This window comes from Colletotrichum chrysophilum (assembly GCF_026319265.1).
Source record: "Colletotrichum chrysophilum strain AFK26 chromosome Unknown scaffold_46, whole genome shotgun sequence".
In the NCBI taxonomy this organism is placed as follows: Eukaryota; Fungi; Ascomycota; class Sordariomycetes; order Glomerellales; family Glomerellaceae; genus Colletotrichum; species Colletotrichum chrysophilum.
Window position 1 is genome coordinate 188,830 of NW_026517333.1, and position 27,064 is coordinate 215,893.

General features: G+C 50.2%; 9 protein-coding genes across 9 annotated transcripts; 5 read left to right on the forward strand and 4 right to left on the reverse strand.

The window, feature by feature from the left end:
- Positions 1-2,093: 2,093 nt before the first annotated feature.
- COL26b_006335 (uncharacterized protein) lies at positions 2,094-2,960 on the forward strand (the record flags this gene model as incomplete). Its single annotated transcript, XM_053179156.1, has 3 exons — positions 2,094-2,133; positions 2,204-2,768; positions 2,834-2,960. The coding sequence occupies 3 exons, from the start codon at positions 2,094-2,096 to the stop codon at positions 2,958-2,960; spliced, it is 732 nt and encodes a 243-aa protein (XP_053036913.1).
- A 468-nt stretch (positions 2,961-3,428) lies between these two features.
- COL26b_006336 (uncharacterized protein) lies at positions 3,429-5,050 on the reverse strand (the record flags this gene model as incomplete). The annotated part of the gene is made up of 3 exons (XM_053179157.1): positions 3,429-3,694; positions 3,763-4,695; positions 4,804-5,050. The coding sequence occupies 3 exons, from the start codon at positions 5,048-5,050 to the stop codon at positions 3,429-3,431; spliced, it is 1,446 nt and encodes a 481-aa protein (XP_053036914.1).
- Positions 5,051-5,707: 657 nt separating this feature from the next.
- Positions 5,708-6,093, forward strand: COL26b_006337 (uncharacterized protein; the record flags this gene model as incomplete). The annotated part of the gene is made up of 3 exons (XM_053179158.1): positions 5,708-5,831; positions 5,888-5,951; positions 6,006-6,093. 3 exons carry the CDS (start codon positions 5,708-5,710, stop codon positions 6,091-6,093), a joined length of 276 nt encoding a protein of 91 aa, XP_053036915.1.
- A 4,380-nt stretch (positions 6,094-10,473) lies between these two features.
- On the forward strand, positions 10,474-11,355 carry COL26b_006338 (uncharacterized protein; the record flags this gene model as incomplete). Its single annotated transcript, XM_053179159.1, has 3 exons — positions 10,474-10,510; positions 10,567-10,914; positions 10,970-11,355. 3 exons carry the CDS (start codon positions 10,474-10,476, stop codon positions 11,353-11,355), a joined length of 771 nt encoding a protein of 256 aa, XP_053036916.1.
- Positions 11,356-15,067: 3,712 nt separating this feature from the next.
- On the reverse strand, positions 15,068-16,087 carry COL26b_006339 (uncharacterized protein; the record flags this gene model as incomplete). The annotated part of the gene is made up of 2 exons (XM_053179160.1): positions 15,068-15,107; positions 15,195-16,087. The coding sequence occupies 2 exons, from the start codon at positions 16,085-16,087 to the stop codon at positions 15,068-15,070; spliced, it is 933 nt and encodes a 310-aa protein (XP_053036917.1).
- Positions 16,088-17,244: 1,157 nt separating this feature from the next.
- Positions 17,245-17,938, forward strand: COL26b_006340 (uncharacterized protein; the record flags this gene model as incomplete). Its single annotated transcript, XM_053179161.1, has 3 exons — positions 17,245-17,274; positions 17,336-17,392; positions 17,450-17,938. 3 exons carry the CDS (start codon positions 17,245-17,247, stop codon positions 17,936-17,938), a joined length of 576 nt encoding a protein of 191 aa, XP_053036918.1.
- A 1,911-nt stretch (positions 17,939-19,849) lies between these two features.
- Positions 19,850-20,837, forward strand: COL26b_006341 (uncharacterized protein; the record flags this gene model as incomplete). The annotated part of the gene is made up of 3 exons (XM_053179162.1): positions 19,850-19,904; positions 19,970-20,181; positions 20,265-20,837. The coding sequence occupies 3 exons, from the start codon at positions 19,850-19,852 to the stop codon at positions 20,835-20,837; spliced, it is 840 nt and encodes a 279-aa protein (XP_053036919.1).
- A 567-nt stretch (positions 20,838-21,404) lies between these two features.
- COL26b_006342 (uncharacterized protein) lies at positions 21,405-22,211 on the reverse strand (the record flags this gene model as incomplete). The annotated part of the gene is made up of 1 exon (XM_053179163.1): positions 21,405-22,211. The coding sequence occupies one exon, from the start codon at positions 22,209-22,211 to the stop codon at positions 21,405-21,407; it is 807 nt and encodes a 268-aa protein (XP_053036920.1).
- Positions 22,212-22,643: 432 nt separating this feature from the next.
- COL26b_006343 (uncharacterized protein) lies at positions 22,644-23,636 on the reverse strand (the record flags this gene model as incomplete). The annotated part of the gene is made up of 2 exons (XM_053179164.1): positions 22,644-23,107; positions 23,360-23,636. The coding sequence occupies 2 exons, from the start codon at positions 23,634-23,636 to the stop codon at positions 22,644-22,646; spliced, it is 741 nt and encodes a 246-aa protein (XP_053036921.1).
- Between the last annotated feature and the right edge of the window lie 3,428 nt (positions 23,637-27,064).

The window sequence follows — 27,064 nt, forward strand, 5'->3', positions numbered from 1 at the left end:
GTTAGGCAAACACAACTATTCGAAACGTGAACCCTTTAGCCCCATGCCTAAGACTCGTCAAGTCACTTTTGCAGCTTGGTGGAGGAAGTCAAAGAGTTAATGCCCTGATTTCTTTCCTTATCCGCAATCACGCAATCCCTAACTTGAGAAAAGAATCGGTTGTATTGCCAATGCATTCTCGGAGTGATCGAAACTCGATTCCCAGCAGTTGGCGGGCCCTCGAGTTATCATAGCCGTATACATCTTCGGGGAAGTCATCAATCGGATTCTTAGGTAACTTGGGTGCAAGTCCCGGATGCGTGTCCCGGATAGCGTCGACAATTCGTTTGTTTGAATAATGCCCTGCGGTGATAAAAAAGCGTTTGCCTGCCGCCTCCGGAACCTCCATGGCCCTCACATGTGCCAGCCCAAGATCTCGGACGTCAGTAAATAAGAACGTGCCGGTTGGGGGGAGCTTGTCGTTTTCGATCTTTCCTTGGATGAAATCGCGAATCCTTTGGTTAGACGTATTGAGGCTATCGGAGTTCTCAAGATGATGAATGACTGGGCCATACACCATTGGCGGGTTCATTGTCACCAAGTCAAAGTTGGGATTCTCCTCTTCGACAAACTTCCATGCCGCTTCTTCTGCGAGTTTCTGTGGTTAAAATTTGTCAACTAACACCATCATATGTTTACGGTAGTTTCTGTCCGCACCTTGCTGCCTCGATACGCCAGGGAGCGTTCAGCCACGGCCTCATCCCAAGTTATAGGATTCCATGAATTTTCGTCGTATACTGAAGGTGGTGACGCACTGTTGACGATGGCTGCAAACGACGAGGTTATTATGACGCGCTTTACCTGGAGTGCGTGATTCTTGACTGCCCGAAGCAGCCCGATGGTCCCCTTGATAGCAGGATCGAGCAGGTCTGTCACGGGATCGTCAAAGTTCTCATGGAACGGCGACGCAGTGTGGATGACACAGTCAAATTGGGGATCGGATTGAACAGCCTGCACAGGTTCAGGGGAAAGTTAGCTTCCTGTTCTGATCCATTCCGCTTACACAACTGGTCGTCACAGGTCTCACATGGTCAAAAGCGCCTTCGCGGGCGATGTTGCTGACAATAACATATGACAATTTCTCTTTCGGGATGTTCTTGTACGCTGCAAGAATTTGCTCTCCCTTTTTCGTAGATCTGACGGTGGTGGTAACCGTGTGTCTACCGTGAACACAGAGATCAGCCTCTGTTTCACTCCGTACCTGGTAGTCACGAAATACCCGCGATCCAGCAGTGTTTTTAGAACATGTGCAGCAATGAAGCCACTCCCTCCTTTAAATAGTCAAAGGGTCAGAATGAGTAGTTTGGTGGTATCTTGTTTGAAAACTCACCTGTCAAGAGAACTCTACTCATTCTGGGGATTTGCGATTTTCCGTCTTGTGCTCAACGGAAGGCAGGCAATGCAATTACGCACCTATCTTGCTGATTGATGGTGTAACAATCTAGTAGTAATTTGCCGTTAAATAACGATCTTTCTGGGAAGTAAACCGCCCAGTCATGAATCGTCGCACTACGATCCCATTTGTGATCGTAATGAACTCACGGAGAATGTATCAAGCCGCTTCCCTTTCCCCAGTTGGCATCTTTACCATAGCCGAGATCTCTTCGGTGTTCCCCGTGTGTCTTGTCACTTTCCTCGTTATTCTCCGATTACCCCTGGATGCCGAATCCTCAGGGGGGCAGTTGCGGGGCAGACTTCGGCGGTCGGCGGCCGGCAAGTCTGATGCGACGCGATAAGCCATCCGGTCCGTGGCTGCGGTAACTGGCCGGGGCTAACGCCTGTGATTAATTGAGTTGATGTTCTAAGTACGTCACATCTTTTAAATCAAGTAAATCGAGTGATTCGCCGCTACATCTGACTTTGATCCTTATCATCTTATGCTCTGTAAGCTTGCCGCGGTCCCCAAATCAAATCCCTGCCGCTGTCGCAGTTTCTCACTAACACGGCCCCAGAAAGGCACGTCGTCTTAACTACTAGGTGCAAACGGCTGGTTCTCTTATCGTTTATACCACCGCCGGAAAATTGTCCAGAGTCCTCGCCTTCCACTGTTTATAATGGCACCAGCAAACAAGCACGTCGTGTTCGATGTTGTTGGTACGTGACATACCTGGTCACGATGGCTACTACATCGATATAAATGGCTGCCATCACTAATATTCTGTAGGAACACTGATCTCCTACGAGGCCTTTTTCGAAGCTATCGAGGCTCGGCTTGGTGATCGCCTGAGAGCCAAACATGTGGGGCCCCGCCTGTTTGGATACGCATGGATGGAAGCGGGCGAGAAGGAATACACCTACATGACAATCTCCGGAGCAAAGTACGCGAAGTTCTTTGACATCTTCCGGTCCATCTTCTACAGAACTCTTTGGCAGGCGGGTATACAGGAGCCGCGTAAATTCGCGACGGACGAGGACCGCGAGTTCTTGCTGGCTTCGTACCGAGCACTCAGGACCCGAGAAGGCTTAAATCAATGCTTCTCAAAGCTCCGGAAGGCAGGATTTACCGTCTGGTGTCTAACAGCCGGTGACACCGAGCGCGTGGGCGGATATCTTGCCAAGGGCGGAGAGGATTTCCCCTCCGAAAACTTCGTCTCTTGCGATACCATTGGCGTGGGCAAGCCAGCGCCGGAGACCTACGAGTACATTCTCGACAAGTTACCCAAGGAAGAACGTGAGGTCTGGTTCGGCGCCGCACATATCTGGGATACAGCCGGTGCGCGGCAATGTGGGTAAGCTCACGATCACTTCCAGCACTCGGTAGAACGTAACAGGCTAACGCCCCATTCACTACTAGTTTCAAGGGTGCGTGGGTATCTGTGTGGGAGAAGGAGTCTTGCTCCGATTTATATGGAGAAATGGAGGTAGTCGCAGACGACCTTCCTGGGCTAGCAGAGGGCATTATTAATTACTATTCCAAGTAGAATTAAAGAAGAGACAATCTAATCCTTCCGTATATGACCAGCTAAATTTCCTATGTACTTAGTGACTTTAATGGGAGACGACGATGAGAGACGACGACGTCAACAGCAACGAAAATAGCGACGACAACGCTAATAACAATAGCTAGTACATAAGAAAGATAACCGCTATGTCACAGGAGAAATAGTGGTTCTGTTAAAGAATATCGATCTATTAAACTTATCTCTAGCTAGAAGGCGCAAGTATGTCAAAGAGCTCCCCTGATAAAACCCGCGTTGGTGTATGTTTTGACGTGAAAGGAGAGACTGTTTAAAAATAGAATATGCAAGACCTTCGTTATTGAACCGTTTGGTATCGACTTTGCCATAGATATTGTCAACAGGCTAGCTTCCATGGCGGAGAAAATTACTGATTTCAATATGATTGACTATATAAGTTATGCACTCTAAGATAGCGTGATTTAGTTTTGACTACAACTTGCCCCTCACATGCTGGGCACCGTGTTCGTCTATGATGGAGTTCTTCGTGTTTTCCAGACGCTCCTTAGTGGCCTGGAATAGGGAGGGTATACCTGTCTCTGCAAAGGACTTTCCGTGGCGCAACATTTGCACCACTCCCTTGGCTGACAGCAAAATCAGTGGCATGCCGTGGCCTGAAAACCCCCCAAGGATGAACTGGCCCGGTTTTGCAGGTACCTCGCCCACGTACGGCATGAAATCAGAGCTGAAACCCATGACTGGAGCGACTCGTATTAGCTTGACTGTGCCAATCGGTAGTGTTCATCGTCCCTGAAGTTTGACTTACTACCAGTCCAGACTTTGTCAGTATAAGCACCGCTGTTCTCCCACCCACGAAATGTCCTCTGCATCAACCCGTCAAAATAAGTCTTTGCTGGCTCAATGAGCTTGCTGTCGTCGAACACATTGTACCACTGGGACCGATCGGTCCAGAAGGTCGGCTTCGCGCCGCCGACAATAATACTACCATCGTTCCTAGGTATAAGGTAGTCGTACATTGACGGTCCGTGTCGGATGCTGTAGGTCTGCGACATGAAGGGTGCTGTTTTCCCTTGAGGCACAACAATGCGACTGCAGATGCCTCGTACGGGCACGATATGGTTCTTGAACTCAGGGGCCAAGTGTGAAGTGTATCCGTTGGTAGCCAACAAAACCTTCTTAGCCTTAATACTTCCTCGGGCCGTGGAAACCTCCCAGCGGCCGTCAAGAAGGGGATTTTCTGAGATATGAGTGACAGGAGTATGAGTCTGGAGGTTTGCCCCTTTCTGTACAACGCCCTTCAGAAAGTGCATTACCATCTTATACGGCCAAATGTGGCCCGCAGTGAACGTGAAACATGACAGGGCCCCTTTTACGCCCGAAACCTGAGGCTTCTGGTCAGCATTTCTCCATTTCCCAAACTCAACAATGTGCGGGTAGGGAGTCTTTACCATTTCAGCCCGCGCCCGAGGCGTGTAATGTACATCCTTGAGATTAGCCACTCCGGATTCGACCAGCTTCGCGAACGCCTCCTCAGTTGCGGTAGCGAGACCCTCATTCAAAGTGGCGTCGCAGGTCCTGGTCAGAGTGAAGTCGCAGTCGATCTTCTCCTTCTCTACGAGTTCTTTCACTGCAAAGACCTGTGAAGCCTCGAAGTTGGCGACCTCAACCGCGGCGTCCACGCCATATTTCTCGATGTACTTGGGTATATTGAAGTAAACATCAGGCTTCAGTTGACCGCCTAGAGGTGGAGTTAGATCTTTTGTTATCGGATATTGAGAGCATTTCCCAAGTGATTTCAAGTGAGAAAAGGAGGTAGGGGTAAACTTGCCATTACGCCCTGTGGCACCTGAGCACGCCTCTCGAGCCTCGAGAATCACAACAGATGGAGGGGAAGGGTTGTCTTCGTAGATGTAGTGGGCAAGAGCAGTGCCAGCAAACCCAGCACCGATGATCAAAACATCGCACTCGGCAGGAAGATGCTCGGTGCTGCGATGACTGTCCAACTCGTGGAGCTCTGTTCTCCAGAAAGGCTCGGTCGAGTTACCGACAGGGATAGCGTCTTGGTCCTCCATATCGGTTCTGACGATGTGCATCCTTGTATCAAATGGGCGATAAGAGGGCAACGATGATAGAGTAACACACCCCTTTATTATACTCTACTACTTATGATCAGATTACTTCCGCCGGAGGCATATTCGCGTTATCTCGATAGCCAGGAAACACACGCTCCGTTATCGTTAATACTGCATGGAAATACCACCCAAGCACATCTCCGCAGAAGAAATACCCACAGCTGCTCCACCCCCGCCTTGGGGGCGGGGACTTTCGGTGATACCCGCATCTTTCGTACTTACCCACGGGAAACACCGAACTGCTCGATTGACTGGGCGATACGGATAATCTCTCAGGAAGGGAAAGTATGCATCAGTCCACCGGGCGCAGTCTGACAACCAGTCCAGGCCTTCGGTTTATCGAGAGAGATACAGAGACTGATTTCTGACTTGACGAGAATCCTGGCAACGCGGCCTCCTCTTTATCTCTAGCGCTTGGCCAGTATCAACATTTCCGAGATAACGGGTCACCGGTGGGAGCCAACAGCCCGAAATGCTTTGACTCTGGGGTGGGGCTTCGCCGCATTTAACACTCCATCCATGCTCTGTGGAATGATAATTGCAGAACTACCCACTCGATCTTGAACCACTATAACAGTCAGCAATCCATCGCCGTTGTTCTCATACAAGTGGAACCCAATGGCTTCTGCAGGTGCTTTCCCGACGTCGATGACTCGACCTGAGTCAAAGGATGGCTCCAAGGACGACGAGAAGGACCTCGGAATCGAGCCAGTGACCACCACTGAAATGGGCCATTCGGAAGGTATGACGTTTTTGGCATCGTTTGGAAGTGTAGATCGACGCTGACTTGAACTAAAGAGTACACGGAGGAGGATTACAAGAAGTTGACGCGGAAGATTGACCGATATCTCATTCCAACCATGTAAGTTAGTCCTGCTTGATGTATCACCCGTATTCATGCTAACGCCAACTCCAGGTTCTTCATGTATGGCATCCAACAGACCGACAAGACGTCCATCAGTATTCAAGCGGTATATCTTCAGCTCTTGACTCCAATGGCTTAGCCATCTCGGCCTTACTAACGCAAGGAAGCTTTTTGGCATGAACACCGAACTAGGACTGCATGGGCAGCAGTACCAGTGGTTGACAACCATGTAAGAACACCACCTCTGCATCCGAGCTGGCTTCTCACACAAGTCATTAGCTTTTACATCACGTACCTCGTCGGCGAGTTTCCGTCCACCTGGCTGCTGCAGCGGTATAACCTCGGCCGTGTTCTGACCGCGTACATGGTCGGTTGGTGTAAGAAAGATTCACCCCCCGGAAGAGAAAGTTGCTGACAAGCTGCAAGCCATTTGCCTCCTCTGCATCAGCGCATGCAACAATTGGGCCCAACTGATGGCGCTCCGCGCCCTCCAGGGCTTCTTCGAATGCAACATCTCTCCTGGCTTTCTCCTAATTACTGGCGCATGGTATCGCACGTCTGAACACGCCCAGCGCTCCCTGTTCTGGCAATCTTCCCAAGGCTTCTTCACAATAACTTGTAACCTGATCTTGTACGGAATCGCCCGACACGCTGTGGCAAAGGGCGACATTGCAGCCTGGCGCACCATTTCTCTCTTCCTCGGCGGGCTCACACTCATCGGTTCCATTTTTTGCTATTTTATCCTTGGGATGCCCCAGAATGTTCCATGGCTGACCGAAGATGAGAAGAGAATGGCGTAGGTATTCTAATATCATCATGTCTTGTGCAACACTAACGAGCGGCAGAATCGCGCGAGTCAGCCAGAACCAAATTGGAGAGGAAACCGCCAACAAAGCATGGAATTGGGATCACGTCCGGGAGTGCTTCAAGGATCCCCAGGTGTATTTCGGCTTTTTCAATACTTTTCTAGCATGCATCCCCAACGGGTAGGTTGAATAGCTTCGCTGCATTTGACGAAGCTAACAATTCAACGTCGCAGGGGCATTACCACCTTCAGCTCTCTACTCTATGTCACCTTCGGTTTCGACACATGGCAATCTATGCTTTGGGGTTTGCCCCGTAATGGTATTATTCTCCCTATTCCTATTCACTCCCCCTTTTGTTCAGAGGATGGTTACTTGGGTAGGAGAAAAAAACGAAGTTGACTCGGAACCAGCTATTTACGTTGTTGTCTTCATCCTTGTCGCCTGGTACCTCCGGAAATTCCAGAATCAACGCATGTTCATCATGATCGTCTCATGTATCTTACCTTTTGTTGGTATGCTAGTGATGTCTCTGATGCCAAACACACCCGAGCACAAATGGCTCAAATGGGGCATGTTCGACATCACTGTGGTCTTCTCTCTATCACTGTTCCTCGGATGGAGTTTAAGTAGGTCTCCTCTCCCAAATAGTCGACTTATCTGACGCCAGTTCTATCTAGTCACCTCCAACATTGCAGGGACGACGAAAAGAACAGTCGTTTCGTCCATGACACTGATTGCATACTGTGGTGGGAATATGGTCGGTGCTCAGGTTTTCCAAACCAAAGATGCCCCTCGCTATGTCGGTGGCACAATCGCGTGCTCTGCCTGCTTCGGTCTTCAAATCTTGGTCATCATCTGCTGGAGGCTTTGGTACATGAGAGAAAATAGGCGTCGAGACCGGGCTCTGGCTGAGAGTGACATCTCTGAGGAAGAACAAAAGCGGCTCGGCAGTGAGCTGGGAAAGCGGGATACGACAGATTTGAAGAATCCTTACTTCAGGTACGCTATGTGATGGGAGGAAGAGAAGGAGTTGTCGTTACAGTACAATGCGAAACCTAGGTCAGGATAATGCTGTTGTTCTTTTTCCTTTTCTTTTTGCATCCTTACGGGGCAAGCAGCAAATCGCCTGCTTGATTGTATTCATGCTCAAATCTTAAACCACCTATTCGCTCACGAAGATGACCTAGTTGAAGGCTGCCACGTGATAACGTGCTATCTGATGGCCAGGTATCAATTGAAAGTTTAATCTGAGTTGGAAGTGACGCCTTTCAGGATAAGCAACCTTCCGCCTTCAACTCGAACCACCTTTCCGTCCATGAAAGCACCTGCCTTGCTCATTAGCCAAAGCGCGCACCCGACCATATCCTCTTCGTTTCCTGCCCGCTTGGCCGGAGTCTCGCCTGCTAAGCGCAGATTGGAAGTGCCGTCGTCGGGAGTCATTCCTGAGGGAATAATCCCAGGAGACATGGCGTTGATACGAACTACAGAGTCAGCGAGGCCTTTGATGCATGGTGAGGCAGCGGTGCTCAATGTCTTACTATAGAAGTTTGCGAACTCGGCCGCCATGATTCTGACAAGATGGTCCACTGCGGCCTTGGAGGTTTGATAGCAGGGAACAAATTGGTGGTTATGCACGCTGGCCGGACTGCTGAACAAGATGACGCAGCCCCGTCCATCTCCTTGTGCGGCTGCCGAGCCCAAGAGACTGATTAATCCGGCCGTTACATAATATGGTGCAAGGACATTCAAGCGAAAGGTATGTTCCCAGCCTTTGTACGGCGCTGATAATGTCGCGGCCTCGAGTTGGCCCAGACTGTCGCCTGGAGTGTACGTAATGTCGTTCATGTATCGAACAGCGGCGCAGTGAATCAATGCATCCAACGATGTTCGCATAGATCTGATTGAATCAACAACATCTTTGACCATGTCTTCGCTGGAAAGATCACCACGAATTCTGCCAGCAGGGTCAACGGGTGCTTAGGTTGGGGCACTAGTGAGTGGGACGAACATCACCACTTCGACATCTAAGTTTGAAGATGTAGTTAAACTCTCAAGTTCGGTCTTCGTATCTGCAAGCGCCTTCTCGTTTATGTCTATGAGAATGACGTTGGCCCCATTGACAACGCATCCTCGCGCCAGCATATGTCCAATGCCAGAGGCTGACGATGTCAGTCTAAGAACCGAATCTGCCTACACGTGTGAAAAGCATGAGAGGGTTCTCACCTCCACCAGTGATTGCAACCCATCGGCCGGCGACGTCAAATAGTTCACTGATACGTAGACTCGCCATGTTGGAGAACTGGAATGCTAGCGCCGTGCAGTGCCGTTCAACCTGGCAAAGGAGAATTTGAATGCGTCTATCAATTCAAGGCAATGTCTTCTTTATACCGGCTCGCCACAAAACTTTCCCAAAGTAAGAGCAAATGTCACCCTCTAGGATCACGAGACGTCTGCGTAATTCGGGGCTGACGAGTGCGACAATGAGCCTCGGAGATAGCCGACAAAGCTGGGATAAGCGACGCGATGCGCCGATCCAGAAGGTCTTGCCCAAGACCCGAATCACCCACCCTTGTCGATACGTACGTACAGTTGACAGGCTGTTCCACAGACGGTTCTAGGCGTGCTCGCTGGGACTTGACGTGACTAGACGCATATAACACTTATCGTCATCTTTCTTCACTGGGATTCGGACACCATGAGGCCTGAATGATACGCTCGTGCAATGTATCTTCCTTTTACGACTGGCATGCACACGACCGTGGCCTTCTTCGGCCTGGCAATCGTCAGCTTTTCGGCAGCTTTGTTGTTGTATCTCAAGTTCTTTTATGTGGACTTCCCCGAAGTCAAGGGCATTCCTGAGATCCCTGGCGGGAGCTTACTGACTGGCCATCTACCTCAGTTGGGCAACGACCATGCGACCACGGCAGCGTCATGGTCTGCCAAGTATGAATGGCCTGTTTTCCAATTTAGAATGGGACGCCGACGGGCTATCATGATCAATTCATTTGAGTCAGCCCGAGAATGGCTGGTTAAGAATCAGTCAGCCACCATCGACCGGCCATGGTTCTACACATTTCACGGAGTTATTTCAAAGACATCCGGTTAGTGAAGGTCTTGAACGTATGAGCGCAGCGAGCCCAGAAGAGATGCTGACTTTAGGTCGTCAAAGCGGCAACCATTGGCACATCTCCGTGGAATGAGAGGACCAAGAAGCAGAGGCGGGTTGTTGGCTCGTTCACGACTGGGCCAGCAATGAAGAAGATGCACGGAATGCTGCATATGGAGACATGCGCCGTCGTCTCCAGGATTTACTATGACAGCCTGAAGGGGGCAGTTGATATCATGCCTCATGTGTATCAGAAGCGTCTCTCTCTCAATCTTATGATGATGCTTTGCTACGGTACTCGATTCAATTCGGTTCAAGATCCAATGCTTCTCCAGATTCTCGAAGACGCGAAAACGATTGCAAGGTAAGACCTCGGTTGAAATAGAGCTCCGGAAGAACATGAGGGTTAATCCAGTACAGCTTCCGATCCACAAACTCCAACCCTCAGGACTTTATTCCTCACTTGAGGTACCTGGGCAGCAACCAGCGCACGGTCACTGCGACGGAAGTTCGAAACCGACGAGATAATTGGCTTGCAACTATGTTCAGTAATATTCAGAAACGCCCCAACAGACTACAACCTGGTGATAAGAAATGCGTGGCTGAAATGCTTCTTGAAGACAACCATGAGGGCCTTACAAAGCGTATGTACTATTCAACGAGTAAGGTTCTGGCGAACGACTCACGCTAACGTCAATAGTTGATATCAAAACAATCCTCGGCGGTCTGATGTCTGGCGGTTTCGAAACAATCTACTCGACCGTCATCGTCACCCTTGGGGCTCTGTCAACGCCCCGGGGACAGGAGATACAGAACAAGGCATACGCAGACATGATAGGTGCGTACGGCTCATATGAGAATGCATTTGAGCAATGCCTTCTCGAAGAGAAGAGCCACTACGTCTCCAGTTTGGTGAGGGAAGCCTTGCGGTTTTACCCGCCCCATAAGATTCTTCCAGCACGACAGGTCTATAAAGACTTCACGTATGTGGGAGCCACCATTCCTCAAGGGATGCTTATCTACATCAATAACCAGGCCGTCAATTTTGGTACGATTTCTGCTTGAAAATGCGATGGGTTGTCTCCAGCTGACTAGTGACGTAGACAAAGAGACGTATGGCCCTGACGCTCACGAGTTCCGCCCGGAGCGATGGATCGAAGCAGGATGCGATATACCTCCCCCATACCATTTTGCCTATGGTGCTGGAGCCCGAATGTGTACGGCCGTCAACTTCGCGAACCGGATGCTGTACGGAGTATTTGTTCGCTTGATTCTCTCCTTCAAGATCACAGAGAGTAAGGAAATACCCCCGAATGTCCATTATATCGACTACAAGGAGGACTCAACGGCATCCAATGCCATCCCCTCATTATTCAAACTCAGATTCACTCCCAGAGACCCGGGGATGCTCGAAGAGTGCCTCAAGAATGCGCACGAGAACCTGACAGATTTTGTTACTGGAGACAACGCAGAACCCCTCTTCTTGTGAGAAAGTTACATCTAGGAACGTTGGTCTCGGGGATGTCAGCTGTCGATGGAAAAGTAGCGAAGCAAGCAAAACCACGTAGTAGCGGGATGCAAAACTTGATAGAACAATCCAATAACAAAGCATCGCCCCGTTCTATTTCTCGTCATCATTGCCATCGTCGTCCTTATCATCGTCATCGTTTAGGACCGTTTGGGAGCCCGTTATGAAAATTCCAATATGACTTCTAAATAGGTAATTGTAAAGATAGAGTTAAAGTAGGGTAGGTCGAATGTATCGTATCGGAGTGCATAAAATCAAGATTCAGATTGCAGTTCATTTCCCCTAGTGCATGTCTAGTGCTATCCCCCCTTCCTTCCACACTTTTGCATCCTTCATGACAAAGCTGACAGACCTGAGAGCCTTTGTGTTCTTCTCAGGATCCTCATCAAGTGCCACAATATCAGCTTGCAGGCCCTCTGCGAACCATCCAAATCGCCGCCCGCATAAGTCTCCTCCACATGCCTCCCAGCCCCCAACAGTACAGGAATCCAACACATCAACTAATGGTATACCAGCCTCAATCATCAACTCCAGCTCCCGAACGTTGTCGCCGTGCGGATAGGTTCCCGTGTCACCACCACAAGCTAGGCGAACTCCAAGGTCGTGCGCCCGTTTGACTTGCTTTAGTATCTGGTCAAACCGGTGGGCATGCAGCTTTTCTGCAATCGCAAGAGTAGGTACCATTATGACTCCTTTCTCAATCACTCGCATAAACATGTCATCGGTGCCAAAGTAAACATGCTCAATGGTGTTGACCCCGGCCTCGATGGCTGCCAACGCGCCCTTCAACGTGCAGCAGTGCGCTGACACTGGGGCGCCCGCTAGTTCAGCTTCTTTGACAATCATATTCATCTCTTCTTGAGAGAACACTAAGTAATCAGGGTTAGGCTCTTTGGGGGGATGCAAAACACTTGGAATGTAGGGATGCTGCTGGGCAGGGGGGGATCTCATGATTCTCCGGCGGTAATCAGCAAATAATTTGATAATATCTGCTCCCGCCGCAATCCGCCGCCGAACTGCCTGCCGACATTGCTCGACACCATCAACAGCATCCGCCCCAGCCGGTAGGCAGTGGCCGCCGGCGCTGTTCTCAGTGCGCGGCTCAAAGGAACCGGTGCTGGCAATCACCTTGGTTGCCACAAACAGGCGTGGCCCCGGGGTAAGCCCGCGAGCGATGACATCGCGCAGGTTGGCGTCACATTCTTGCATTCCCTCTGACCCAAGGTCTCTGTTGCAGAAACAAAAGCAGTCAGTATGTGTGTTCAGGGATTATTGGAGGCAATCAAAAAAAACCTCGCACCTGTAAGTCGTGTATCCTGCAAGCAAAGCCGTCCGACAATGATTGACCCCACGGACAACTCGTTCGGTCATACTCTCGTCTCTCTTTTGTTGGAGAGCACCCGCTTCACTTATAGATATTAATCAGTACACTCAAGAAGGGGCCGGATTAGGACGGATCAGCTCACTCATATGAATGCAAAAACACGTGTGTGTGTGCATCCACGAGTCCGGGCATCACAAACTTCCCCCGCAGGTCTATGTCTCGCTCCTGCAGAATTTGTGAAAATGATTGTTCGTCGTCCTTTCGCTCAAAGACACGAACGATGAGGCCAGTTGCCGAGTCCACGGTGATAGAGACATTTTGACGAACCTGCTTGACTAGAGGGTCAAACAAAGATGAGGTATGTAGTGTATATTGCGTCATGACAATGTGGTCTCGCCCAATAGTTCTAAGTGGGAGCTTTGCGAAAAGAAAGAACGTATTATCGACTATAGAGTGCACGGGGAAGAAACCAAAGCGAGCCTTCTTGATATGCTGTACCGCGCAGTGTAATATCTCTCACTAGCAAAATTAGTCTTGTGTCGGATCAGCGCGACTATTTTGGACAAACCGTCGCGCAACGCCGACCCCGCAGAGGAGCACCTCCTCGTTGCAAATACATATCAGACGACCCACTCAGGCCTTTACAGAGCCAGCATTAGAGAACGATCAATCTGAAAGTTGAGTGTACTTGAAAAAGCCCGGGGTAGATGCGGACCAAGTCCTGCGGGGACCCGGCAGGCGCGAAAAATCGCATAAACAGCCAAGGTGGAATCGTCTATCGCAGGCCTGTTCGGCCCTCTCAAGCATTTGGCGGATGTTTTTGACTGTGATCTATCAACGGGCACATGGACCAGAGTTCAGGGACAAACACCAAGTGCTAGAATGCATGATCCACGAAAAAACATCAAGCTAGCTAACATCCATCGTTTATTGAACTCATTTGCTGCCTCATGAAGTCTTACGATTTCAGGCTCAGCCGATCTTGACTGCTCTTCGAGAACAACATTCGCTTTGGGCACCAATGTGGCTCTCCAAGATTTTAATTCGCTGGGAGGTACGCTGCATGAAGCACAATTCAGCTCAAGCCTAAGTAGAGGCTCGCAAAATGTATCACATCAAACAGCTGGCGCAGAAATCTGAACGAACAAAAGAAACTACGGTTTGGAGGTCAGGGAACGGGTGGCGGTGCCAAAGACCTACATGCGTGAACGTGTTGCCTCACTAAGTCAGAAGTGTTTGCTCTCAAGTTTTGCATTGTTCAAAGAATGTAGGAGACTGCGTGAAACTGCAACGGCAATGTTTGATGCGATCTAAGTAAAGTGACAAGACTTGGGACAAACCAACTCCCGTTCGAAACCCTGGCATAGTCCGAAGATCCGCTCACACACACCGCCTGCGCTCGTGTGAATCATCAGAATAGCTCCTCGCCTGCATCCTCGACTTCGTCCGGTTCGGATCTTCTTATAATTAGGACAGCACGGTCTCTTCATACGATCAGGCATGCCTTGCCTCTGCTTCTGCCTTTTGATGTGCCTCTGCGTCTTCCCGTGCCTGTACCCATTTTCTCCGTTGTGTCCATGCCATTGTCTGTGCCAGTTTCTGTAGTTCTCGTTCTCTTCCCTCATCTTCCACTTGCTCTACCTGTGCCAACGTCGCTATGCATGCCTCCAATGCTCTTACATGTGCCCGTGCCAGGCCCAGATGACCAGATATAATTCTCGTCACCGCCCTCTTCTCACCTTCACTGTCCTTCTACTCATGTACACTCTCTTGCTTTTCCTCATCTTCATTCACCTTCTAGTCATCTTCCATCTCACTAATCTCGCTTGTCTCAGAATGCCATTCGTGATCTGATTCAGATTCATCAGAAGAGCTGTCGGCATACTCCGAGGTCGCGCCAGCCAATATCGGGTGGTCTTGAAGCATTTGGTCAACAGTCTGCTTGGCTTTCTCTTCGAAACTCGTCTGCACGAAGGACCTCAAATATGTTGCGTCATCTGGAGGTTGAATTGTAGCTGTACGAGTAGGTGCTATGGCTTGTGAATTGCCGATGATAGGTTGTCTCTGACTCGTAGTCAAGTTGATCCTGGACCGCGGTCTCAAAACCAACGTATGATGGGTGGCCAGTTGTGGGATAGGAGGAAGGGAATGGATAACAAAGTCTCGGGCTTGTTGATTCGCGATGAGACTCAAAGCCCTGAATAAACGCGAGAGGCTGACTTTCGTGCGGGGTTTGACTTCATCCCAGGAAGAGTAGCGGCGAAGGTGAAGGGGCTCGTTCAAAAGCCCAAACTGTTTCAACATCCACGCATCGAATCTGACTCTGTTCTCCGCTCGCCAATTTGTATCTTACCAGCCGTCAAAGTCCTCGAAGTCGTTGTGGGTGAACCTGTCAAATGGATGAAGGGGCCAAGTGAGCCGCTGGTATGAATCATCCGAGTTGTCGAAGAACCTTTCATCCCAACGCGCAGACCACCTATTGCCGACCAGAAGTTCAAGCATCACAGCTTGAGGCTTATCCAGTATCTCACCTCTGCGGCGGGAAACCACCAAAACGTCGGCAGCATCTACGTGCCAGTGTATACCGATATGTAACATGTTGACAGTACCGTGCATAATTTGCTTTACGATATGATTGCGGACTTCGGTACGTGTCACGTCGAGTATGTGCTCGGTTCCGTCAGCTGCAAGAATTGTGGTCGGGACAGAAGGAGCGATAAGATCACCAACTTCTTCTTTGGGTGCTGGCTCGCGGGTGCATAGCTCCTCGATGGTCCGGCCCTCCAGATGTTCCATGAGAATGATGCCGACATATCTCCTTCCCTCGGGGAATTTTTCCGCGTTGTCATTGGTCTCTAAGATCCACGTGCCGTAGTAGTCCGGATGGATGGTTCCCAGACCGGTTTTCGTGCGCTTGTGAAGTTCTTCAAGCCTGGCAACCTTGCGGCACAGATGGTTGTCGGCCCAGAATGAATCATCATCCAAGGCTGCGTCTTCGGCCACAGCCACGACGTACTGGTGCTTTTCAGCGAAGATTGGCATGCGCGAACGCCCCTCATCGGAAACCGGCGTCGCGATAGCCTTGCAGAGGGTGATTTGTCTACCATAGGCCATTCCGCCAGAAAGTGTGTCGACAACTTCAAGCACGGCCATTTCCTTGTCATCGAAACCATTGAATGTGTTTAGATTCAAATTCATAGGGTGCTTAGCAACGTAATCGTCAAATGTGCGGCCTCTTGAATTGGTTCCTTGCGGTCCGTGGCACATGCCGGTAGTATGGGGGGCGCCTGCATTCAGGAATGGTCGAAGCACCATCTGCTGACCCTTAGCATATTTTGCGAGAGCGGCAGACGCTTTGGTGTGTTCCATGTCAACGAGCCGCCGGTGGGAGAATCTGGCTGTAGAATAAAGAGATGCTCGACGAGTTGTTGAGGGAGGGGCGGTCTGGTGACGACAAGTGATGGAAGACAACCAAATATTGAGTGCAATGATAAGCGTCTTTTATGTTGAGGTGACATTTCCGAAGGAAGGGATTGGTATCCAAGCTTGATGGATAAAAAAAGGGAAAAAGAAGCCAGTTGAATATTTTCCGGGTGAAAGTTGACCATGATAGAGGACAAGGACATACATGGAGGTAAGTAAGAGCAAGATGCCAGACCGAAGCGGTGAGGGAGGCGTAATTGATATGATTCGGCCGAAAGGGTGACAAACAACTCCGATGTGGTCAATCAAGATGACTATGAATATTCATGAAAGTTCCAACTAGGAACACATATTTTAACAGCTCAAAGTGCGCAATGTTATCGTACAGAAGTTTCATTTTAGAACACTCTGGTTAGCATTGTGATTTGCCTTGCTCTTTTCCAAGCTTAGGTCTGCGCAGACTGCTGGTACATCGTGGCTGCTAAACTACTTTGAATTCACCTCGACTGCAATCAAAGCTTCAGCTTTCTGCGGCATTTTGACTTCATAATAACTAAGTGAAAGGTTGTGTCTGTCTTCTAGGACAACTAGACTATGCTATCCGAGACTTATGTCCTATGTTCTGTTCTATTTTACTAGCATTGATGATCGCAGTCGCTCCTATCATTGACGCTATCGTCATCGTCCTCATCGTCGTCATCCACCTTGTTCTCATTGCACCTATTGTTGTCCTTGTCCGCTCCCATACTCGTAAGACTCGAGAGCGATGCTTAGCATCCAAGACTTTCAACAAAATGTCAAGAACAAACTTTTGCAACCCCTACAAGTATAATGGATGCATTATCTCAAACTTGCTGCCAGATAAGCTACCCTCTTGCGCGGGGGCTCCACACGTGGCCGTAGTACCAACCCACCCCGCGCGGACGGACTAATTCAGCACTTTTGGGACGCGAAAAAGACGACTCATCCGCTGCAGTGTAATGCCGAGCCATAAAGACCCCCGAAATCATAGACGTTCGCGGCTTTGAGAGCGCGAGCGACTTTAAACCTCGGACTTCACCTTCTCGTCCATCTGTACATTCAACATCACTATCGCATCAAACATGGACAGCAACGGCTTCGTCAAGGATGATGTAAGCGGCTGCGCCCCAATTAATGCCAATCTCAGAACATCAAGGTTAAATAATTGCAAAGGGCCAATATGCCGACGCTAAGCAGCAGTTCATCTTTCTCCAGATGCCTGCCAGCAAGGTAAACCCACCTTTTTGGCAGAATGTTCCGAAATATTGACTCAATTCCACAACCCAGTATCACAAACCACATCTGGCGAAGGAGGAGCAGGAGGTCATGGATCAGCTGTACCGTGGTTGGCTGCACTACTGGAATCATGAATCCCGCGAAGACTACCATCACGGAATGCCTGGCGCGCGGCGCTTCTACGACTTTGACGACATGGTGAGCTACGACATGTTTGGAAACACGGTTCGCGGGAGCTTCAAGGAGCACTACGACTCCGTCTTCCCCTACTGGAACGATGGTCAGATGGAATACCAGGACATCGAAATCACGGCTCTGTCTGAAGAATACGCCTATTCTACGATGATCAAGCACACCTGGGGCACCGCGGGCGGCGTCCCATTTGATACAGCCTTCAGACGGACGGGCATCGCGAGGAAGAACAGCGAAGGGCAATGGAAGTGGATTCACGAGCATCTCAGCTTCCCGACAGACATGGCCACCAAACAAACTGACTTTACCAGCTCACTGGATCCCTTGAAGGCAACCAAGTTGAATTAGAGGATCCGAAGTTTGCAGAGCGAGGATGGTTATCACTATATATGTTGATAGTTATATAGTCACCTGAGACCATGCAATCATTTAAATTGTAGCATGAGGCTCCGATAGAGACTAAAGGAAGTAGCATCGTGTATGTTCAACAGAAAACGTACAGTGAGTTGAGGCAAAATTGCTAGTTCAAGTGGAGACGAAATATCAACTCTTGAGCAACACCTCGCGTCTTAAGGTGACTTATGCAACCACTTTTCGTTTTCGACAGGCAAGGTAACCTCCATCAACATTCCAGTGTGCTGCGAACAAGGTTGAAGCATGTCAGCAATTTGCATCTTACGAAACTTTGGCATCAGTCTCACCTCCAGTCACAAAGGAAGCCTCATCACTGAGAAGAAAGCAAATGACCTTTGCCACCTCGTCAGCGCGACCCATGCGGCGCATCAGCGTGTCCTTAGAGAGAGCATGCGCGTCGAAAAGTCCCTTGGCTTCGCCGTCGTGAAAGATTCTGGTGTCGATCGGCCCTCTGAAGTTCTCAAAGCTTAGTCAAGTCCTTTCACAGCTGTGAGGAACCTGGGCACAGGTGTGCCGTACTTACGGCAGTATGCTGTTGATTCTGATGCCGGCCTTGGCATACTCCCCGGCGGCCGACTCCGTCAATTCGATAACTCCGAACTTGCTGCTTGCGTATGCTGCACTATGTGGTAGACCTCGACGTCCCGACGTGCTCGAAACGTTGACGATTGACCCGCCAGGCTTGGATAAGACCGGTAACTGAGCCCGCATACAATTGAGGACCCCGTTGAGGTTGACTCCGATGGTGTGGTCCCAGTCCTCTTGTGACTATGAATGCCGCTCTATCGTCAATATATGTTGCAAAAGCTCTTGGGGTCCAAGTCAATCAGAGAGATAAATGGAATCAAAGAATCCGTACAATTGTCTCAATGACGGTATCACCGGTCCCGCCAGCCACACCGGCAACGTTTGCAGCCCCATCGAGCCTGCCAAACATGTTGTAAGTTTTCTTTGTAGAGGACCTGACCCTCATCGTCGTTCCGTACGTTGACCCTCGCGGCCATGATTTTTGTGCCGAGCTTCTCGCCTGTGCCACCCGTCGTCTCAGTTAGCCACTGCAGACATGGTACGAATGCGGAAGCAGCGCGTCGGAGCTGGCCCGCAACTAACATTCCGCGGTCGTCCTAGCGAGCCCTGTCTCATCCATATCACTGATTGCTAGAGCGGCGGCGCCTCTTTCGGCGAGAAGCATCGCGGTTGCTCTGCCAATGCCCTAACGGCCCATCCAAGTCAGCACTCACTCTTCACGACGGAATCTGCAGCCAAAACCCAGACGGCGGAACGCCAACGACCTAACAGAACTTAATGATGCAGCCCCCGTAACACAGTAAGCCCTTCTGGCAAACATGATGTGCAACGCACGTGATTACTGTACACAGATGTAATGAGTGAAGCAGCGTCTGTTGCACTGCACCCGCGACAATCAAACCGCGCATCAAACCTATAAGGCGAACTCGGTGATCGCCAGGTTGGCACCTAGGTGGGAGTGGCGTACAAGTCCCGAGGTCGCTTAATTGTGCCGTGACCACCCCGGGCGAATTACCGGGCTATCTACCCCAAACTTGGCATGAACAGTGGGAGAAAAGAGTCCGAAGATGCGTCGCTAGGTGGAATAAAATTGGGAATACTGAAAATGATGTGCCTCTTCACGGTTCGATCAGATCCTACGAACTGCGAGGGTATTTGCCTGCCGGTTTACCAGATAGAGAGCAAAAGAGGCGCGAACGAATGACGAGCTGACCGCTGTATCAATTCACACCCGTTCCCTCACCGCAGCCTTGCACTTTTCTTCATAATAAACTCAAATTTATTATATCCAAATCATTTACAATTTAAAATACAACCATGTCAGGACCACTAGCGGCTAAAGTAGCTCTAGTGACTGGGTCTTCATCAGGCAGTAAGCTATCAAATAGTATTCCACGCAAGTGATGGTGAGGCGAGCTAATCACACCCCGCACAAAGTCGGGCGAGCCATTGCCATCAAGCTGGCTTGCTTGGGCGTCAAAATAGTCTACGTCGACCTCCAGGAGCAACCTAACGCTAAGGGCTACGAGACAGACTTGGAGAAAACAACGACACAGGTCATATCGGAGTCAGGCGGCAAAGCCTTCTTCTTCAAGGCTGATATCACCGACGGCGAAGCCATTGAAGCGTTGTTTAAGAGAATACGACAGGTTAGTGGACGTCCTTGTCCCAGGAACCAACAAAAGGGGGGATTAAACCCTCCATGAGAGAAATTGGCTAATAGAATTATTAGGAATACGGCCATCTTGACATTCTGGTCAACTGTGCGGGGTACTGGGCTCCGCTCCACCTATTCATGGAAGAAACCGACGAGCTCCGGGCCAGGATGACGGCTGTCAATACCCTCGGCACGGCCAAGATGAGCCGTCACGCCATCCGCGAGTTTCTCCAACAGAACTACGACTCGAAATGGGGGAGCCGGGGGCGCATCGTCAACATCTCGTCGTGTGCCGGTGTGGTAGGCTTCCCAGGGGAAGTCGCCTACTCGGCGACCAAGGCGTCTGTCAACCACATGACACGAGCAGCGGCGCTGGACCACGCCAAAGACTTCATCAATGTTAACTGCGTGGCCCCCGGAGTCGTTGCTACCGGTTTGGCGAGGGGCAATCTAGAAGACACTGAGATACACGAATTGATGCGCAAGGCTACACCGTGGCCGAGGCTGGGGACAGCCGAGGACATCGCCGACGCCGTGGTATTCTTGTGTAAGCCTGAGTCTCAGTGGATGACAGGACAAGTGCTCGCCGTTGATGGAGGCCTGACCATTGGAGTGGCTCCGGCTACGCAACAGACCATAGGACCTTGAAAAGTAGGACATGGTCTAACAATATGCAACTATCTTTCCGTGTTACCTTTTAATGAACAAAGGTGTAAAAGACACGGGTTGAGTGATATTACTTGATTAAACAAATTGATCATACAACACTTGTCAATGGTCCTAGCCAGATAGGTCACCCATGCTTGCTCAGATCCCCAAATAGGCTGAGATGGTCCTAAAGCAAACTAAAAGTCCGCTCAACGTTCAAGAGACATAAGTCTATGGCAAGCATGTGGGAGTATATGAAGTAACTTGCGACTGCAATTTTGTGGCCAGGAGAGGGGTTTTTGTGGCGATAGTTGGTAGCTTGTGTATATAACTAACTTAAAAGCGGCAATGCTCAACGCATAAATATCTCATAGAATGCTGGACACCGTCCGCCGTTAAACTTTTGATCTCTTCTCACGCCATATTCTTCCAATATTATTCTCATGAATTCCCTCTTTTTGCTTTCACTCTCCGCTTCCCGCAATCCACTTCTATGAACCAAAGTTTGTCTTCATTTAGCCATCCCTGTCATCCGAATGTTCACATCGCATCCTTTCCTGTCATTCCCTAAGCCTCGATATGGGTATTGGATACCGACAGGTGTGTTGGTAGTTTTACTCCCTCCTCAATTCCAGGGATCATAGCTGGGAGAGCCAGGATAGCGATAACGGAGCCCAAGATGGATGCCACTGTGCCCAATGTGACTAAAGCCTCAGTTTGGATAGATGAATGAAGGCTGATGATCAGTGGCGCTCCGACCCCGATGTTCGCAGCCATGAAGGTGATGGGAAATATGAGCAACGCTCCAAAGAAGTGGTAAACGGCACGATCGGTTTTGGCGCGCAAGTTGGCGACAGCAACGCTGTAAAACATGACTTGGACGGTTTCCAGGATGCCAATGACAATAGGGTACTTGAAGATCCGGAGCACGTGGGGTCCCCAGTACTCGTATACTCCGCCGTTGATGACGACAATCTCGAAGAGACACGAGCTAGCGGGCTCTATGACGGCGTACCGAAAGAAGAGGCGACGTTTGATGCCGCTGGCAATTTTTCGGTTTAAAAAGACGGAGACAGTGCCGTGGAGAGTTGCGTAGCCACTGTACACCCACACGGGTTGCGGCACGCCCATTGAGGTGAAGGCTGTCCACTGGCCGGGGCCGTAGAAGTAGAGCATCAGCGCATTGTCGTAAATCGGCTCAAACATCCCACCAAACCCCGCAGCAAAAGCAATGATCACATAAAACCACGTCTTCTCCTTTTTTCGTAGATATAGCCCGTAAAAGAGTAAGGAGACCCAGATGGTGTAGCTGATGACAACGACAATGATCTGCATTGGGGCCGAGACCCGCTTGTCAGTTGGCGCTGCAAGCATTGTGTGAGGAGTGTGATCGACGAGGAGATGCAACAAAGCCTGTCAACAACTACTGTCGGTTGGGCATGGACTTCAAATATGTGTCCTACTCGGAGAATGAGCGATAATAGCTCGGCTAGGTACATGTAATTAGTCCGGGTGAAGGCATAGAGGAGGGATGATTGCAGTTTAAACTACATGCCATTCAGGCTATATGGAATAAAAGGTCCGTCCGGTGGCTAAATGTTCTTGAATCTCATAGCCTTCTTTCGTAATTCCTTCTTTGGCTGGAAGGCAAACGACACATAGAGGGATACCGCCTTAAGAAAAAGCCTCGTTGCATAAGACACGTCGTCATCGCAAATACCAATACATCAATGGGGCAATCAATAGGGAACTTTGATTGAGCCATCCGTTTCTTCACAAATAAATGATCTGATCTGATCAAAAGCCTCAAGCGTACTGAGCCAAGAACCTTTCGGCGTCTGTGTGCTCTCTCCTAATTGTAGCGACGTGTGCTTCACTCCTCGGCGTAATACGGGCCTTAAACTCCAAAGGCGCTTGTAGAATCCCAGGGTTATACGCATTTGCGTCCAAGGGCGTAACTTTACCCGTCTCTGGATCAAGGGGTTCCGCGAAGTCGAATGCCCACAGTAATTTAGCCGCGATGCGCCACATGTTGCGCTCAGCGAGATGAATGCCGGGACAAATCCGACGACCGGCGCCGTAGTTGTAATGGTCTCGGTTGCTCCACTCAGGGCTACCGGCATAGTCGTTGGCCAGCTTGGGGTGATTCAAGTAGCGATCTGGATTGAACGTATCATGACCGGGGTAATTTGCGTCGGTATGGTGTAGAGCCCACGTTGCGATGAAGACTGTAGAGTCTTTCGGTATGAACATGCCGTTGTACTCGTCATCTGCAATGGATTTATCGTCAACATAGTGGTTACCATGGGGAACGAAGATGCTCATAATGGTGGAAAACTACTCACTCTGGCGAGTTTTGTGCGGCAAAGCCGTCACGGCACTGTTGGCTGCGAGTAAGCCTCCTTACCAGGGAACGATGCTGACAGAAAAGACCTACACTGGGCGCCATCGCATCCCTTCCTTGACTATGCAATTGATATAGGGCATCTTTTCAAAGTCGTCCCATCGTGGGGATCGCTCACTCCCGCAAACCTCATCGATCTCGACTTGTGCCTTCTGCTGAATTTCGGGATGGAGGGCAAAGGCGAGAATCAGCGTCAGAAGCTGGGCCGCAGTGGTGTCGGCGCCGCCCTCGATGATCTCACCCATAAGATTTGTAAAAGCATGCTGGCTTATAGAGGCTGGCCAACCCTTCTGCTCGTACTCGTCGAGCAGGCCGTCGATAATGTAGTTACGTTTTTCTCCTTGAGCTCGCCGCTCTTCGACCAGCCGGCGTGCCGTTGACCAAGTTTCGTCCATTGTTTTTCCAGCGTCAATCGCGCGTCGCTTCCAGTATGCGAACGATGCGGGAATGTGTCGAAGGAAGGTGAAGACGTCCACTGGGGGATTAGCTCCCGGCTCCATGGAAGCTGTCCACTCCATTGCCAACAGGCGAGTTAGTATATTATCTCCTTATTGGGCCTAACTGTCCCCGTTTACAAAGAAGAGCACTATACCTTGGTCATGACATCGTAAACCCCCTGTGTAATGTGTCAACCCAAAGCGCCTCCGACAAATCACGAAAGATGTTAGGATCGTTTTAAACGAGCTTACATGTCCCCAGAATGATTCGAAGCTGGCCGCCCTGAAGCCGTAGGTGATGGACGTAACTACGGACGCCGTGTACCTGCGAATATGTTTGTAGAAACCATCTGGACTATCCAGGAGATTTGTCATCAAGACGGTAGCTCTTCAAGACTCAATTATCAGCTGATGATAGCCATACAATCCAGAGCAGGGGCTTCAGCTTATTCTGCCTCCTGGACTCTAAAGTGCTGCTCGTCAAGTCTCTTAGGAGAGAAATTGTGGGAGATGACCTTGCGCTTGTCCCGCCATGTACTATCCATTTGCTCGAGGGCAAGATGGTCGCCCCTCGTTAGCAACCGGCCGACATAGCTAGGAGGTCTGTCGGAGTAGACGCTGCCCTTCTCAACTAAAAGCTTGTGAATAGCCTCGCGGTCGCAAAGCACGATGATGGACGATGGACCGACTTTCAAGGAGAAAACGGATCCATATCGATCAGCCCACTCACGCATTCTGCTTAGACGTCATTAGCCAGCGTTCTCCGAGTATCCGCCAAATCACGAGATAGACGTAGGAAGATGGACATATGCTGACTGCTTGAAGAACCCAGTAACTGGTATTTGATGAGCATTTCCGAGGATCGGCATGGTCGGAGGGCCAGGTGGCATGCGTGGATTCCGCTTCCCTATCTGCAATATCTTCTGAATCGCTAAGCCTAGCAACAATGTGAAAAGTGCAAGAGCCAACATATTGCGAAACCTTTCCTTTGAGAAATGATTGATATCAATCTTGGTGTTTGAGTTAATGGAAATAGACAGCCACAGTGACGTGTGCATTTAAGTATACTATTTACTAGCGATGGGGGACTGGTCATTTCCCATGTTATGTGTATCTGGATTTATCTTTCACCTGCTCGCGCGTCACTTCAATTCGATCCGTTCCAACATGTGGTCAAGCCTCTTTGCGGCGATGAGCTAGGTCTACGCCGCAACGATGCCTTTCAACTCGAGCCCAGCAGCTGGCTTGATGTCTCTATCAGGCATGGTGCATGAAGCAGAATTCGTCCGGGCAGGGGCATGGATCATCAAGAGAAATCAGTCCGAAACTGGGGTAAGGCGGGGTGCTAGGTGCCCCGCGTTGTTGAACCAATTATGACTGCAGCAGAGTGTGGCACCGGCATCGTGCCCGGATTTAGGACAATGTTCCAGTCGATGCGAAGATCCAGAATCCCATCGAATTGAAACAGTCATCTGGTGACTTCCGCAGGAATAGGTCACTAGCTAGCGGCTACCCCGGACAGAATTACGTCGGTCTTGCATCTGCCATTGAGGGCGCAGCCAAGCCGCACCCCTTGAACATCCCTGCTCATATGGTACTGCGGGGACGGGAGTAGCAGCCCATGCTTCCGAGAAACGCGTGGGGAAAACCCACTGGTGAAGTCTAGCTGTTACTTCTCACTTTCCTGCATTCAACTTGGACTGCTGAATGTCGACCTTGTCAGGTTCTCGTATCGTTATATCTGGCATCGCACGAATCCATCATGGCATCTGATATAAGCAGCTCAAGAAATCTCAGGACCCCGTCTTGCAACCCGTACGAGGGCGAGATATCGGAGCTGAGCTGTAAATCTTGCAAGAGGTTGCGTCCTCCCAAAAACACTGGGTGAAACCTACAAGATGGACGTCGTTTGCTAACCTTTGTTGCGTCTGCTTCTAGGAGAAAGGCGAAATGGTGAGCCACTCCTTCATGAGAGTCGTTGCAGTTGACTCGACTATCTGACACTCGCCAGCGACCGCCTCCTGCCGCACTGCACACTTTGCGATAGGAACTCGCAAACATGCGTTTATCCTTCAACGCGACTGAAGCCGGGGCCTAAGACGGGTAAGTTGGTGAACCTAGGCGGCCGCTGTAGCCGGCGTGCATTCAAGCTGATGAAATTAAAGGATCCCGTAATAAAAAGCGGCGACGCTCAAGCAACATTCCTCCCGAAGAAGCCTCTCCTGATGGCCATGCCAAGACCGGAACCGATGGCCTTGCAGTCGAATCTGGGATCAACACAACAGAGTCACCCACCAGCGGCCTGCAGTCGCAGAATGATGCGAGAAGGTCGTGGGAACACCACAGTGATCTCACCATTCCGGAACTCGCGGATAACGATGAGGAGACCGATGTCTCCGAATCCTCACACATATCTGGCACCAGATTCGTGCGAGCCATCAGCTTATCTTCAATGGTCCATCCTTCACATCAGCCCAATTTGACTTCTCCGTCCCGGACCTCCTCTTCCACCGACCACGGTTTCTTTGTCAAACTAGTTGGGTCGCAGAATACCCTTATGCAGGTATGCGAGTCGTTAGATCTAACAATAGACTCGCTACAAAGGCTGTGCGTTGACTAGTCTCAACCCTATCCTCTTCCTCGGGTGGGCATTTCCATGACTGACATGTATTTCAGTACCGATACCTATTTCAACAGAATGATGGCCTTCTCTCTATTTCATGAGCCTTCCTTTGGCGACAAGATTCAGACTGTCAAGAATAGTCTTCATCTCAAAGCATTGATGGCATCGATGTTTTCCATCTCAGCGCGCTTCAATATCAGCCCCGATGACGAGTCTTCGCCGACCTCGTCGATGTCAAATTGGCCATCGCACGCTCATTTTCATCACTTAGCAAAGGGCTTTATAGATCAGGCCCTCGATGAATTTGACGATGAGCCTCCACCTATATGTGTCACGCAGGCCCTGGTGCTGTGCACATTCTATGAGCTGGCGAGGGGCGTCAGAGGCCATGCGTGGCGGCTGCTCGGTACCTGTGTAAGGGTGGCTTATGAGCAGCGGCTTCATCTTATTGACAGCATGGCACCTGGGCCTACAAAGCCACCATCAACGCTGTCGGAGCTACTCAAATGGTCTGAAATGGAGGAGAGACGACGCGTTTGGTGGGTCATTTGGCAAATGGATGCGTTCGCCTCAACGGTGCGCAAGTCGCCTGCCGCCATCGATCAGGCAATCAACGAGACTTACCTCCCGGTGTCCGACGACGCTTGGTTCCAAAATAAATACCAATCAAGCTGCTTTCTCGATCCTATACCAACTGAACGATCGAAAAAGTTGTTGAAGTCTGGTAACAACAGCGATATGGCTTGGTTCGTTGTCGTTAACT